Source organism: Scyliorhinus torazame, chromosome 11 (genome assembly GCF_047496885.1).
Source record: "Scyliorhinus torazame isolate Kashiwa2021f chromosome 11, sScyTor2.1, whole genome shotgun sequence".
Taxonomy (NCBI): domain Eukaryota; kingdom Metazoa; phylum Chordata; class Chondrichthyes; order Carcharhiniformes; family Scyliorhinidae; genus Scyliorhinus; species Scyliorhinus torazame.
Window position 1 is genome coordinate 139,696,883 of NC_092717.1, and position 16,341 is coordinate 139,713,223.

General features: G+C 45.4%; 1 protein-coding gene across 5 annotated transcripts in view; it reads left to right on the forward strand.

Annotated features, from left to right (window-relative positions):
- prkdc (protein kinase, DNA-activated, catalytic subunit) overlaps positions 1 to 16,341 on the forward strand; it is a 344,146-nt gene that overhangs the window by 163,381 nt on the left and 164,424 nt on the right. For all 5 annotated transcript variants that reach the window (XM_072467802.1, XM_072467803.1, XM_072467800.1 and 2 more), the window contains 2 exons: positions 719 to 868; positions 9,064 to 9,237. In XM_072467802.1, coding sequence (XP_072323903.1) covers positions 719 to 868; positions 9,064 to 9,237 — 324 coding nt within the window. The remainder of the gene's footprint in view (positions 1 to 718; positions 869 to 9,063; positions 9,238 to 16,341) is intronic.

Here is a 16,341-nt window from a genome sequence, read left to right on the forward strand (position 1 = left end):
CTTTGTCCATCAGAATCAGAGATTATTGATGATAAAATGCTCAGACTAGTACAAGTCGAGAGTTGGATGATAGTTGGATGGGTAAATAGGCCCATCTTGTTCTCATTTTCTTGGCAACAACAGCATGATCTTGCATACAAACAGAAGTATTAGGAGCAAGAGTTCACCTCTCGTACCCTTGAGTCTGTTCCGCCATTCAACAACATGGCTTATCTGATTGCAACCTCAGTCCCACACTCACATTGTTTCATCCTTTTTGTTATCAAGAATCTTCTACAATTTTTATGTATTTGGAGTCAACGTTTCTTTCCCTCTTTGGAGTTCAATGAATAACTGGAAGATTTTTCTCTCTGTTAAATTAGTCTAATTTAGTTATTCTGGATTGTTTATTTCAAGATTAGTAGGGGGTCTCCCAGCAAAGCAGTACTAAAGTTTGATGAAAATATTTTAAATGGAGGAGGAGCTGAAAGGATTCATTTGTGTTTGGCTGCTCACTGATAGTTCCATAAGGAGGGGATTATGGTATTACATCCTGAAATCTTGATTTCTTATTAATCATGTGCTTTCACAGAAACTGCTGTTCTGTTACGGCATTTTCCAATGATTAATTTTGTTGATGACTAACTGGTGTAAGAGGATTTTGAATGGACATTGAATTTGAAGAAGTTGGCATTAATATTTGAAGTTCTTATGCGCCTTGTGTATGTTTGTTTTCAAGGTTCCTGAATGCAGTATTTTTCCTATTACCAAAGCTATATGGCGTGCTAAAAACACAATGCCTTGAGGTGGTGATGTATCGGGCAGAGGAGATACCCGACATCAACATACAACTAAAGAGCAAAGATTTTGCACAGATCATGAGTCACAGGTGAGCAAGTGGGCTTTATTGATCAGGTTTCATGAGAATCTATTTCCTATATGACTGCTTATTTATTTCAAATTTTATGTTTCTTTTTAGACTTTAACACAAATGTATTTTTACTTTCTGATTCATTAGATTTTGAAAAGGGCTTCCCCTGCCCTCCGTCTCTGTCAGCATAACTCTTAATCCAGTGTGATGAATTATGTCAGAGTGGCAGTGCATAACTCCAGTTCATCCCTCCTTGTTAGGAGGGAAGTATCTGGTGCCACTTGACATTTATCTCCGAGTTTTATTGAGGTCGTTGACTAAGCGATTTGGCCCCGGGACCAGACGGGTTCCCGGTGGAATATTACAGAAAATATGTGGACTTGTTGGCCCCGTTGATGGTGAGGACGTTCAATGAGGCCAGGGAAGGGGGGACTCTACCCCCGACGATGTCGGAGGCGACGATATCGTTAATTTTGAAGAGGGATAAAGATCCGTTGCAGTGCGGGTCCTATAGACCCATTTCATTGTTGAACGTGGGCGCCAAATTGTTGGCAAAGGCACTGGCATCGAGGATAGAGGGCTGTGTCCCGGGGGTGGTGCACGAAGACCAGACAGGGTTCGTAAAAGGGAGACAACTGAATGTTAACGTGCGATGACTATTAGGGGTGATAATGATGCCCCCAGTGGAGGGGGAGGCAGAGATGGTGGCGGCAATGGACGCAGAGAAGGCATTTGATAGGGTGGAGTGGGAGTATTTATGGGAAGTGTTAAGGAGGTTTGGGTTTGGGAACGGGTTTATTAGCTGGGTTAGACTTCTTTATGGGGCTCCAACGGCAAGCGTAGTTACAGGTCGACACAGATCGGAGTATTTCCGACTATACAGGGGAACAAGACAGGGATGCCTGCTGTCTCCATTGTTGTTCGCGTTGGCAATTGAACCTCTGGCCATGGCGTTGAGAGACTCCAGGAAATGGAGAGGGGTGATTAGAGGGGGAGAAGAACACCGAGTCTCGTTATACGCGGATGACCTATTGTTATACGTGTCGGACCCAGCGGGGGGGATGATAAAGGTTATGCGAATTTTGAGGGGGTTCGGGGATTTCTCTGGGTATAGGCTAAACATGGGGAAGAGTGAATTATTTGTGATACATCCAGGGGACCAGAGTAGAGAGATAGAAGGCTTGCCTCGAAGGAAAGTGGAAAGAAACTTCCGATACCTGGGGATTCAGATCGCTAGGAGCTGGGGAACCTTGCACAGACTTAATCTGACACGGCTGGTAGAACAAATGGAGGAGGACTTCATGAGGTGGGACATGCAGCCTCTATCGCTGGCGGGCAGAGTGCAAGCAATTAAGATGATGGTCCTCCCGAGGTTCTTATTTGTATTTCAATGTCTCCCTATACTAATCACCAAGACCTTTTTAAATAAAATAGACAGGAGCATCACGAGCTTCGTGTGGGCAGGGAAAGTTCCGAGAGTAAGAGGGGGTTCCTTCAGCGTAGTAGGGACAGAGGAGGATTGGCACTACCGAACTTGGGCGATTACTATTGGGCCGCCAATGTGGCAATGATACGTAAATGGATGATGGAGGGTGAGGGAGAGGCGTGGAAAAGACTGGAGAGAAAGTCCTGTAAAGGGACGAGTTTAGAGGCGCTGGTGACGGCGCCGCTACCGTTCTCACCTTAAAAAGTTTACCACAAACCCGGTGGTGGCGGCAACATTGAATATTTGCGGACAGGACTTCCGGGTGCGGCGATGACCAGCTGAGTCGCACGTTTCGGCAGCTCCCGGTGAAACAGACTTTTGGGCTCTTGATAGGAGTCCCAACGGCAATTTTGACGGCTAAAAACACTGTGCGGTAAACCAGAAGGGAATCCCCCCTGGATACGGATGGAAAAAGGAGGAGAAAGTGGCCGGATTGCAGTGGATCCTTTAGAACAGCAGCAAGGAAGGCAAGCAAAAACCAAGATGGCGTCGGAAGGTGGCAGTTTAACATGGGGCCCTGAACAACAACAGTTCTTGAAATGCTGTGTGGAAGAGCTCAAAAAGGAAATGAAGAAAGAGCTGTTGGCCCCGATACTACAGGCGATCGAAGGGCTAAAGGAGGAACAAAAGACCCAGGAGCGGGAGCTTCGGGTCGTGAAGGCAAAGGCAGCCGAGAATGAGGACGACATACAGGGCCTGGTGGTGAAGACGGAGATGCATGAGGCACATCAGAAACGATGTGTGGAAAGGTTGGAGGCACTGGAGAACAACGCAAGGAGGAACAACCTGAGGATTCTTGGTCTTCCTGAAGGTGCGGAGGGAGCGGACGTCGGGGCATATGTGAGCAAGATGTTGCACCCGTTAATGGGAGCGGAGGCCCCGGCGGGTCCGTTGGAGGTGGAGGGAGCATACCGAGTGATGGCGCGAGGACCGAGAGCAGGAGAAATTCCCAGAGCCATAGTGGTGAGATTCCTCCGTTTTAAGGATAAAGAAATGGTCCTTAGATGGGCAAATAAAACTCGGAGCAGTAAATGGGAGAACGCGGTGATCCGCGTTTATCAAGACTGGAGTGCGGAGGTGGCGAGAAGGAGGGCAAGCTTTAATCGGGCCAAGGCGGTGCTTCATAAAAAGAAGATAAAATTTGGAATGCTGCAGCCGGCAAGACTGTGGGTCACATATCGAGGGAGGCACCACTACTTTGAGACGGCGGATGAAGCGTGGACTTTTATTGTGGAAAAAAAACTGGAATGAGCGGGTTATTAAAAAGAACGTTTGAACAAAGTGGTGGGGCGAATGTGGGGGGCGAAGAGGGGGGTTAAAAAGGGGGGAAAGAGGAGTTTTATGTACTAATCCTGCGATGTGGGAACTTTTCTCTCTTCCACAGGTGGTGATGGGGGGAGGAGGGGAGGTGGAGGAGATGGGGCGTTGGCCATTGGGGGCGGGGCCAAGGGAGAAGCGCGGGCTTGGTTCCCGCGCTATGATAATCATGGCGGGAATAGAGAAGCAGGAAGGAGGGGGCGTCGCACGGTGCGAGCCGAGGTCACGGGGGGAAGCCAGAGTTTGCTGACTTCTGGGAGCAACATGGGGGGAGTAATTACGCTAGCGGGGGATCTAGCGGGGGGGGGTGGGAGGGGGGAATTACTGGGTTGCTGCTGCTGGGGAGAGGGGGGAGCTGGTATGGGAGGGGATGGGCGGGGGGGCACCGCCTGGGGGAGATACAGCTGCGTGGGAACCGGATGAGGAGCTGGAAAAAGGGGATGGCTAATCGACAAGGGGGGGGGGGGGTAGGAAGCCCCCCAACCCGGCTGATCACGTGGAACGTGAGAGGGCTGAACGGGCCGATAAAGAGGGCACGGGTATCGCACACCTTAAGAAACTTAAGGCAGATGTGGTTATGTTTCAGGAAACGCACCTGAAACTGATAGACCAGGTTAGGCTACGCAAAGGATGGGTGGGGCAGGTGTTCCATTCGGGGCTCGATGCGAAAAACAGGGGGGTGGCTATATTAGTGGGGAAGGGGGTAATGTTCGAGGCAAAGACTATAGTGGCGGATAACGGGGGCAGATACGTGATGGTGAGTGGCAAACTACAGGGGGAGACGGTGGTTTTGGTAAACGTATATGCCCCGAACTGGGATGATGCCAATTTTATGAGGCGAATGCTAGGACGCATTCTCCGAGATGGGAAAGCTGATAATGGGGGGGGAGATTTTAATACGGTGTTGGAACCAGGGCTGGATAGGTCGAAGTCCAGGACTGGAAGGAGGCCGGCAGCAGCCAAGGTGCTTAAGGATTTTATGGAGCAGATGGGAGGTGTAGACCCGTGGAGATTTAGCAGACCTAGGAGTAAGGAGTTCTCGTTTTTCTCATGTCCATAAAGTCTACTCGCGAATGGACTTTTTTGTGCTGGGAAGGGCGTTGATCCCGAAGGTGAGGGGAACGGAGTATACGGCTATAGCCATTGCGGATCACGCTCTACACTGGGTGGACTTGGAAATAGGGGAGGAAACAGGAGGGCGCCCACCCTGGAGAATGGACATGGGACTAATGGCAGATGAGGGGGTGTGTCTAAGGGTGAGGGGGTGCATTGAAAAGTACTTGGAACTCAATGATAATGGGGAGGTCCAGGTGGGAGTGGTCTGGGAGGCGCTGAAGGCGGTGGTTAGAGGGGAGCTGATATCAATAAGGGCACATAAAGGGAAGCAGGAGAGTAAGGAACGGGAGCGGTTGCTGCAAGAACTTTTGAGGGTGGACAGACAATATGCGGAAGCACCGGAGGAGGGACTGTACAGGGAAAGGCAAAGGCTACATGTAGAATTTGACTTGCTGACTACGGGCACTGCAGAGGCACAATGGAGGAAGGCACAGGGTGTACAGTACGAATATGGGGAGAAGGCGAGCAGGTTGCTGGCACACCAATTGAGGAAAAGGGGAGCAGCGAGGGAAATAGGGGGAGTGAGGGATGAGGAAGGAGAGATGGAGCGGGGAGCAGAGAGAGTGAATGGAGTGTTCAAGACATTTTATAAAAAATTATATGAAGCTCAACCCCCGGATGGGAGGGAGAGAATGATGGGCTTTTTGGATCGGCTGGAATTTCCCAAGGTGGAAGAGCAGGAAAGGGTGGGACTGGGAGCACAGATCGAGGAGGGCGTCCTGTAGGGGGACTAGCCTACAGGCTATGGTGACAGCCCCATTGCCGTTCTCACCGAGGAACTACACCACAAGCCCGGTGGTGTTGGCTACACTGAAGATTTGCGGACAGTGGAGACGGCATAGGGGAAAGACTGGAGCCTTGGGGGGAGTCCCCGATAAGAAACAACCATAGGTTTGCCCCGGGGGGAATCGATGGGGGATATGGAATGTGGCAAAGAGCAGGAATAACGCAACTGAAAGATCTGTTTGTGGATGGGAAGTTCGCGAGTCTGGGAGCGCTGACCGAGAAATATGGGTTGCCCCAAGGGAATGCATTCAGGTATATGCAACTGAGGGCTTTTGCAAGGCAACAGGTGAGGGAATTCCCGCAGCTCCCGACACACGAGGTGCAGGACAGAGTGATCTCAAAGACATGGGTGGGGGATGGTAAGGTGTCAGATATATATAGGGAAATGAGGGACGAAGGGGAGACTATGGTAGATGAATTAAAAGGGAAATGGGAAGAAGAGCTGGGGGAGGAGATTGAGGAGGGGCTGTGGGCAGATGCCTTAAGCAGGGTAAACGCGTCGTCCTCATGTGCCAGGCTAAGCCTGATTCAGTTTAAGGTATTACACAAGGCGGATATGACTGGAGCACGGCTCAGTAAATTTTTTGGGATGGAGGATAGGTGTGCGAGGTGCTCGAGAAGACCAGCGAATCATACCCATATGTTTTGGTCATGCCCGGCACTACAGGGGTTTTGGATGGGGGTGACAAAGGTGCTTTCAAAAGTAGTGGGGGTCCGGGTCGAACCAAGCTGGGGGTTGGCTATATTTGGGGTTGCACAAGAGCCGGGAGTGCAGGAGGCGAGAGAGGCCTATGTTTTGGCCTTTGCGTCCCTAGTAGCCCGGCGCAGGATATTGCTAATGTGGAAAGAAGCCAAGCCCCCGGGGGTGGAGACCTGGATAAATGACATGGCAGGGTTTATAAAGCTAGAGCGGATTAAGTTCGTTCTAAGGGGGTCGGCTCAAGGGTTCACCAGGCGGTGGCAACCGTTCGTTGAATACCTCGCAGAAAGATAGATGGAATGGAAAAAAGAAGGCAGCAGCAGCAGCCCAGGATCAGGGGGGGGGGGGGGGGGGGGAGGAGGAACCAGAAGGACTCTCAGGGTTGTTAATGTATAGTATAATATGTATAGGTCGTTGCTACAGATAATTATATATTGGACTGTTAAATTATATTTTTGGAGAGTGTTACTTGTGATAAGGCAGTTGACAATTAGGGTTAGTTTTCATTTTTGTTATTTATTATTTATTTATTTTCTGTTTATAAAATAGGTCATTGTTATTTGTGTTGTTATAATATTGTGTAAACGATGCACAATGTACTGTGTTGGTTGACCAAAAATTTTCAATAAAATATTTATAAAAAATAAAAAAAAAAGAATATCTGGGGACCGTGGAGGCGACAGAGGGGCGCGGGGAGCCCTGGTGGGGTCCCCAATCAGGAACAACCATAGGTTCGCCCCAGGAAGAATGGATAGAGGATTTCAGAGCTGGTACCAGTTGGGAATTAGGAGGGTGGGAGATTTATTTATAGATGGGACTTTTGCCAGCTTGGGAGCATTGGAGGAAAAGTATAAGTTGCCCCGGGGAAATTTCTTGAGATATATGCAGGTGAGGGCGTTTACTAGACAACAGGTGAGGGAATTTCCGTTGCTCCCGACACAGGGGATACAGGACAGGGTGCTTTCAGGGGTGTGGGTCGGAGAGGGCAAGGTGTCAGAGATTTACCGAGAGGTGAGGGACGAGGGGGAGGAGTCGGTGGGCGAACTAAAAGGAAAGTGGGAAGAAGAACTAGGGGAGGAGATAGAGGAGGGTATGTGGGCTGATGCCCTAAGCAGGGTAAATTCCTCTTCCTCATGCGCCAGGCTTAGCCTGATTCAATTTAAGGTGCTACATAGAGCACACAACGGGAGCAAGATTGAGCAGGTTCTTTGGAGTGGAGGACAAATGTGGGAGGTGTGGCGGGAGCCCGGCTAACCACGCACATATGTTTTGGGCGTGCCCGGCATTGGAAGGGAGTGACGGAAGTGATTTCACAGGTGGTGAAGGCCCGGGTCAAACCAGGCTGGGGGGTTAGCTCTATTTGGAGTTGCGGAAGAGCCGGGAGTGCAGGAGGCGAAAGAGGCCTACGTTGTGGCCTTTGCGTCCCTAGTAGCTCGGCGCAGGATCCTACTCATGTGGAAGGAGGCGAAACCCCCCGGACTGGAGGCCTGGGTAAATGATATGGCGGGGTTCATTAAACTGGAGCAGATAAAGTTTGCCCTGAGAGGATCGGCTCAAGGGTTCACCAGGCGGTGGCAGCCATTTCTCGACTACCTAGGGGAACGTTAGAAGAAAGACAGATGACCAGCAGCAGCAGCCCAGGGTGGGGGGGGGGGGGTGTTTAGTTTAGCTTAGGTCAAAAGATAATGGGGTTTTGTTACTTGTGTATTGTTAAAAATTTCTGTATTATTGTTGTGTTTGCTTTGTAAGAGGGGAAAAATTGTTGTTTGGGAAAACATTTTCAATAAAATATATTTTTTTTTAAAAAGACTAAGCGATTTGGAATCTCTAGTGTTCACCCACATCATACCAACATAGCACCTTGTCCTGCAGTACCAGATTCACTGTATTACATAACATTTCCCCATATGTTACATTTCTTACATTGCAGAATTGACTCAGTCCATCATTGGCTGTAAAGCATTTGGAGATATTTGATGGTTGTGAAAGGGTCTATGTAAATACTTGTTCTGTTTTGTAAAGCTTCTGTAGATGTCATACATTGTCACGATAGCTCAATTTGTTCATGTGCCTCAATCAACTTAGTATCGCATGCTGCAAGAGTAATATGACTTTAAGTAGCCACTTATTGTTAGATTGGCTCCTTAATGAACTCTGATAATTCAAATATTTGGAAAATAAAAATCTTGGGATGTTTGAGTGTGCTTTAGCTACATGCTTACTTTTGATGGCACTGAATATCAAAAAACGATTCCTGAATTATTTTAACTTAAAACAAAATTGAAAGTTTCATTCTGCTTATCGGTGGGCATAATTCACCTTAAACATGCATTTAGGATCAAAAGCATATTTGTAATTAATTGAAAACCATTGTTGAAGTGAAATGTCATTTTTATTTAATACCATGCAACTGAAAATGTTCTCAACTGTAAAAGGCATACAGCAGTTCACGTGTGGATGCACTGCAGACTTTCCTGACATCTTGGGGCTAAATACACCACCCAGAATGAAACGGATCCAAGCCACATAGGAGTTAGGGTGGATTTTTAGTCTGTTTTCAGTTGGCTGATCTGACCCATGACATGTAAGAGAATTACACAGTTAGAGAGGAGAATTAGGAAATTAGCTGGGTTTTCAGGCCCTGATCATTATCCAATAAGAGTGTGCAAACATCTGGTGACGACATGCTGAGCCTAGCTATGGTATCCTCACTTACTGAACTGGTTGGCGTATCCAGGGTTTACAGGCAAAGGATGGCTATTTGGATAAAAGTACTACTAACTCTTAACGATTCTCTCCTTTTATAAGGGATGAGGAACGACAGAAGGTTTCTTTGGATATCGTATATAAGATTAAAGCCAAGTTAACGTCAACCGAACTGAAAGAGATGCTAAGTTCAGTGATGGCCTTCATTTCGCATCCATCTCCCATTTGTCGAGAGAGGTTATACGATATTCTGATGTGGATATATGACAATTACAGGTATGGAATTAATAAAATGCTGAATCCAAGCTGAAAAAGTTTTATTTGATTGGAGTGATTGACCTTTTCAATGGTACTTCATTGTAAACCTACTTGACTGAAAGAAGCATTCTAGGGCGCATAATGAGATTTGCTACACTTCAATTCTAATTATTTTAAATATTTTAGAACAAAGTAATCAAAAAATTCTGATAAAGTTCACAGGTCATACCTATATAATTAGTAGGTTAACATAAAAAAGACCTGCAAGAGGTTCTCTCCAGTAAAGACTGCTCCTCTCTGGACCTACAGCTTGAGTTCTATGTCAATGTTGGAATCAGGACTTGGGGACGTGGTGCGAGCACTCAGGACACCAATTTAAAAATAAGGATCTCCATTTAAGATGGAGATGGGAAGAATTGTGGATCTTTGGAACTCTTTCCCCCCCCCCCCCCCCGGAGGCTGGGGCAATGAATATTTGCAAGATTCTTGATTAACAAGGGAGCCGAAGGTTACCAGCAGTAGGTGGAATGTAGAGTTGGGGACACCGGCAGATCAGGCATGATCTTATTGAATGGGGGAGCAGGCTTGATGGGCCGAATGGCTTACTCCTGCTCTGAATTTGCATGTTTGTATTTCATCTGGACTTTGGTTATTGGAAATTTCCCGCTTCTGTTGACAAAATCTGTGTGGTTACAGAGTATTGTTCGTATATGTGAGAAAAGGAGGCAAGCCATTGGGTTTGTGATTTTTATTCTCCTGTGGATCGTGCCATGACCATTAGCAACACAAGCTGATTTAAAAGAAAGATCCTTCACCTGCTCTGATCATTGAAACATAGAAAATAGGAGCAGAAGTAGGTGACTGAACCGTATGAACCTGCTCTGCCATTCAATATGATCATGGTTGATCCTCTATCTCAATTTCTTACTCCTGCATCTACCCATACCCCTTGATGTCTTTTGAGTTCCTTCTTAAATATATTCAGTGACTTTGAGTGAAGATGTTTGTCCTTATCTCCGTCCTAAATGGCCCACTCCATACCAGTTCCAGCACTTGCTAACAAACTCATGAGAGTTGCAGTTTCACCTTGACCTCATACAATGTCTAGGCAACTGCTCAAAATTTACAAAGAACCGTTCGACATGAGGATAGAAAAAAATCAAACATTAGAATTTTAAAATGTTTTACAGTGTAAGCTATTAAAGTAGAAGAAATTGATCTAAAGGTGTTTATGGTTTATTTGAGTCTTTGAGAAGCACTAATGTTTGCTAGATGTTGATCAGCTATTTTGGTGCTGAGCTCTGACATTATACTCTGACTTAGTCAGGCCCAGTCCATGGCAACTGATTCAACCTCCTGAGCATTGGAGACTTGACTATAGCAAACCTTTTTGGTGCAGTGCTGTATCAATGACAGTTTAGCAAGAATTGAAAACCCAAAATGCTGATGGTTCTACCCTTATTAGACTCAAGTTTGAGATCATGCAAAACACTTCAATAAATCATTGAGTAGACCACCGATCATTTGATTTGAAGCCCTTAACAAAAGTATGCAGTGGCTGTAGCATTAAAACAAATGGTCACCACTGCTGTGCTTGGAGACGATTAAAGGGTTTTAAAAAAAATATGATTAGTTGCTTTATCTATTCCTCAAAATTGCTGAGGTTCGTGGAAATGTTGTGGTCAGCCATTAATTGATTTATTGAGTATACTAAGGATACAGTTAAAATACAATACAAGCAAATCTATTAGTTCAAACTCAAACGCGTTAACTATTCTGAGCTAACAGCAATGTTGCTTCTTAAAAAATTGTTAGAAGTAGGAGGGGTAGGTACCAGTATGTTACATCTTCTGAATGGGAAACAGGCAGCATGAATTTAGAAGGAAAATATTTTGCTTGGCAAACCTGCTTGAGAACTTCATTGTTGATTTCATATTATGTTTAATTGCAGGCAGGTGGTTAACTGGGGATTCACTACTAATCCTGTAAAGGGAAATACCGAAACTGTGGAGGGTGGGTTAGGAGATGCACATTTGTATGTGCATCCCCATAAATAAAATATTTGAACATGAAGGATTAGGTTCCAATTCTATCCTTCACTGCCTGACTTCATGGAATAGAACATGATAGCAGAGGATGGATGCCTAAAGGTGAAATTCGCAAATGAAAAAATGGTTTTCCTCAAAAAAAAGATTTTCTAGTGACCATTGTGGAAATTGTCAGAAAACAGCTTGAACAGTGTGTAACTCTCCTCCAATGTCCTCATAGAGAATGAGCTCTATGACCAATGCAAGAATCAGGTTGATATGGGGACATGGGCAATGATTCTACCAAAGAAAAATCAAGGTATGACCTTGGTATTGCCGCTTCCCACAAGAACTAAATTGAGAAATATTTTGAGGTGGATGGCCGTCAGTTGGATTGTGGTGAAAGTTTGGACCTCTGTTCTAGTTCGCGGGTGAAATCTGGACGAAAGACGCAGCTGTTAAATAGCTGTAAATCCATGCTCAGAATTGCTGGATTTCAGAAAACTCATGATCATTTCATGGAAGAATATGTCATGAATTTTTAACAGACTGTGTAAAAGGCTGACAAAGTCCATATTGGGGATACCTGAGTCAGTACAAGCATTTAAATTGCTGGATTGTGCTAATGTGCCCCATATGGACAGGCATGTGGTTTGACGGAGACCATGTCGGATCAGGTGTTTGCTGCCTTGAAAAATGTAAGCCGTTTCCTTCAGATTTCATGGAACAGAAAATTGATGTCACAAAAAACAGAAGACTCCATAATTGCCAGATTTCAGAATAGTTCAGACGTAGGACTCAATAAAAGATTCAAGGCAGATAGAATGAGCGTGGAAGCATCTTTAGTTGATATGGCAATTACAGCAGAAGACAAAATCGAAACAAAATAATCGGTGAATGAATCCAATGGATACCCCAGGAACAGTTAAAAGGTGCTTCCGGTATGATTTGGGCAGTACCCGGATTGTGCGATGGACTGCCCAGAGCAGCGAGGCATAACCCTTGAACTGACACGTAATGAAGAGAATTCTCAGGAAAAGCAGGACGATCATGTTGAATCTGAGCAAATTATACCGGTGACCAGTAATTTTACGTTTGTGATGAATGTTAGTTGTGGCCTCCTTTAAGTGTCCAGTTCTAGATGGTGCTTGCACCTTGCCCAAATGTGGATTAGATTGATTAAAATGTTATCTTGATTCACTAAATAGTGAGGATCGGTACAAGGTTAAGGAATATCAAAGTGTTACTTGCTTTAGATTTGTGATGATAGCACCTTGAGGTCACTAAAGAAAGCTGATTTAGACATGAGGCAGAGTTGATCTGGAATGATTTTAAAAACTGTTCAGAGACTGTTACTCCCATCCCAGTTAATCATTTAGGATGTCACTGAAAGCTGACATATCTTTAAAAAAAATCAATTGTGAAGTTTAATCGGTCAGTTGAATTGTTTGTGCACTCGGACTAGATCAGAGGTAGTTTTGATGTATTCAAGTTTATAAACTCATAGAAATACAGCAGAAGGAGGCCATTCAGTCCATTAGGTCTGTGTGGCCCTGTGTAGAAGCGGTTAACCCTGCCTTTTCCCCTTGGCCCTGCAAAGCTTTTCTTTTGAGATAAATGACCCAATTCTCTGAATGCTTCGATAAAACCAGCCTCCACCAGAGTCTCAGGCAGTGCATTCCAGATCTTAACTACTTGCTGCATGAAAAAGTTTTTCTTCATGTCACCATTGCTTCTTTTGCCAATTACCATAAATTTGTGCCCTGTTGTTCTCGATCCTTCACTGATGGTAACGGTTTCTCCCCACCTAGCCTGTTCAGACCTATCATCATGATTTTGAATACCTCTATCAAACCTCCTCTTGGCCTTCTCTTCTCTAAGGTGAACAGTCCAAACTTCTCCAATCTTCCTTCTTAACTGATCTGATGGCACAGTGGTTAGCACTGCTGCCTCATAGCTCCGGAGTCCCGATTTCAATTCCAGCCTCGGGTGACTGTCTGTGGGTTTGCACTTCCTCCCCGTGTTTGCATGGGTTTCCTCCGGATGCTCTGGTTTCCTCCCACAGTCCCAAGATGTGCAGGTTAGGTGGATTGTCCATGATAAATTGCACCTTGTCCAAACGTTTAGGCAGTGATACTGGGTTATGGGGATAGGGTGGAGGCGTGGCCTTAAGTAAGGTGCTCTTTCCAAGGACTGGTGCAGACTCGATGGGCCGAATGGCCTCCTGCACTGTAAATTCTATGATTCTGATCCTTTTTGATTCTTGTGAATCTTTTCTGCACCCGCTCCATCTTCACATTCTTCCCAAAGTGTGGTGCCTGGAACTGGGATGCAGCACTTCATTTGAGATTGAACCAATGTTTTATAAGTTTAACATCATTTGCCTGCTTTTGTTTCTGCTCCTGTTGATAAAGCCCAGAATGCTTTGCACCTTATTCACCGCACTCTCTCAACCTAACCTGTTACCTTCAATTATTTATGCACATATACACCCAGGTTCCCCCAGTCCCCTTTAGAATTGCACCCTTTGTTTTAGATTGGCTCTGCGTTCTTCCATCCAAATGAATCGCTTCACACTTCTCTGCATTAATTGAATCTACCTCTTGCCCACCCATTCCACCAACCTCTGTCCTTTTTGAAGTTCTGCACCATCTTCCTCATGGTTCATAATATTTCCATGTTTTGTATCATCTGCAAGTTTGGTAATGGTGTCCTGTACACCAAAGTCCAGTCACTAATATTGATCAAGAAGAACAGGGGCCCTAATACCAATCTGGAAAACGCCATTAGCCTCCCTCCAGTCCGATTCACCACTGTTGCTCACCCAATTTCATACCCATAGTGCTGCTGTCTCTTTTATCCATTAGCTTTAATTTCCTCACTGATATGTTTTGCAGCCCTGTAACAAATGCCTTTGAATGTCCATGTATACCACATTAAAATTATTACCCTCACCAACCCTCTCTGTTCCTCTTCAAAAAAACTCCAGTTTAGTTAAATATGATTTGCCCATAGCAAATCCCTACTGGCTTTCCATCATTAAGCCATATTTGTCCTAGTGACTTTCAATTTTGTCCCAAATGATCATTTCTAAAAGCTCCCTCGCTGCTGGGATTAAACTGCTCTGCAGTTGCTGGGCTCACCTTTGCACACTTTTGAACAAGGGTGTAACGTTTGCAATTCTCCACTTCTCCAGTTCCTGAGTCTAAGGAAAACTGAAAAAATATGGCCAATGTCTCTGCAATTTCTGCTATCACTTCCCTCAATGTCCCAATTGGATGCATCTCACCCACTCCTGGTACCTTATCAACTTTTAAATACAGGCAGCCTATTCAATACTTCCTTATCAATTTTAACCCTTCCAAGTGTCTGAACCTTCTCCTCATTCACCAAGATGTGGGCAGCATCTTCCTTGACAAAGACAGATGCAACGTATCAGAATACAGGAGGGAGATAGAGAACCTAGTGGAGTGGTGCAACAACAACAAATCTATCCCTCCGTGGCAGCAAAACTAAAGAGCTGGTCATTGACCAGGAAGCAAATTACTGTACACACCCCCTGTCTACATCAACGGGGCTGAGGCGGAGATGGTTAACAGCTTCAAATTCCTAGGGGTGCACATTACCAAAAATCTGTCCTGGTCCACCCACGTCGACGCTACAACCAAGAAAGCACAACAGTGCCTATACTTCCTCAGGAAACTAAGGAAATTCGGCAACCACTCTGACTCTTACCAACTTTTACAGATGCACCATAGAAAGCATCCGATTTGGCTGCATCACAGCCTGGTAAGACAACTGCTCGGCCCAAGACCGCAAGAAACTTCAGAGTCGTGAACACAGCCCAGTCCATCACACGGACCTGCCTCCCTTCCATTGACTCTTATCTACACTTCCCGCTGCCTGGGGAAAGCAGGCAGCATGTTCAAAGACCCCTCCCACCCAGCTTGTTCACTCGTCTAACTTCTTCCATCGGGCAGGAGATATAAAAGTCTGAGACTTTCGGGGCAGCACGGTAGCCTTGTGGATAGCACAATTGCTTCACAGCTCCAGGGTCCCAGGTTCGATTCTGGCTTGGGTCACTGTCTGTGCGGAGTCTGCACATCCTCCCAGTGTGTGAGTGGGTTTCCTCCGGGTGCTCCGGTTTCCTCCCACAGTCCAAAGATGTGCAGGTTAGGTGGATTGGCCATGATAAATTGCCCTTAGTGTCCAAAATTACCCTTGGTGTTGGGTGGGGTTACTGGGTTATGGGGATAGGGTGGAGGTGGGGACCTTGGGTAGGGTGCTCTTTTCAAGAGCCAGTGCAGACTCGATGGGCCGAATGGTCTCCTTATGCGCTGTAAATTCTATGAGAACACGCACGAACAGATTCAAAAACAGCTTCTTCCCCAGACTCCTAAACGACCCTCTTATGGACTGACCTGATTAATACTACACTCCTGTATGCTTCACCCGATGACGGTGTCTATGTATTTACATTGTGTACCTTGTGTTGTCCTAGTATGTACTTTCTTTTTATTTTATTTTCATGTATTAAATGATCTGTTTGAGCTGTTCACAGTAAAATACTTTTCACTGTACCTCGGTACACTTGACAATAAACAAATCCAATTTAATTTAATACCTCCGCCATGCCCCCTGCTTCCATGCATAATTCTCCTTTCTAGTCTCTAATCGGTCCTACTCTTTTTAACACCTTTTTAGATACCAACAGAAGACTTTTGGATTCCTTTTTTGTTAACTAATTTTCTACTCTTACTCTTTACCTTTGTTTCTCTTATTTGCATTTTCAATTCCCCCTGAACCTTCCACATTCAGCCCGGTTCTCAGTTGTATCAGTTATGGCAATGAAACAAACTAAAGTAGAGTGTTTTAAGGACAAGTAAAACATTAAGGAAGTTAACTCTGGATAAATGTGTACTTAAGTACCCATCCTTGGGTGACCTAAACAGCATGAAGTTAGTTACTTTTAGCAAAGCTTCACAAGTTAATCTTCCTGATCCAGCGAAGCTGGTTTCATAATATTTCTTCTGGGTCAAATTGGGAAATGTCATTTAGCTTGGGAAGCTATGAAAGTAAAAAGGGTTGTTGAAAG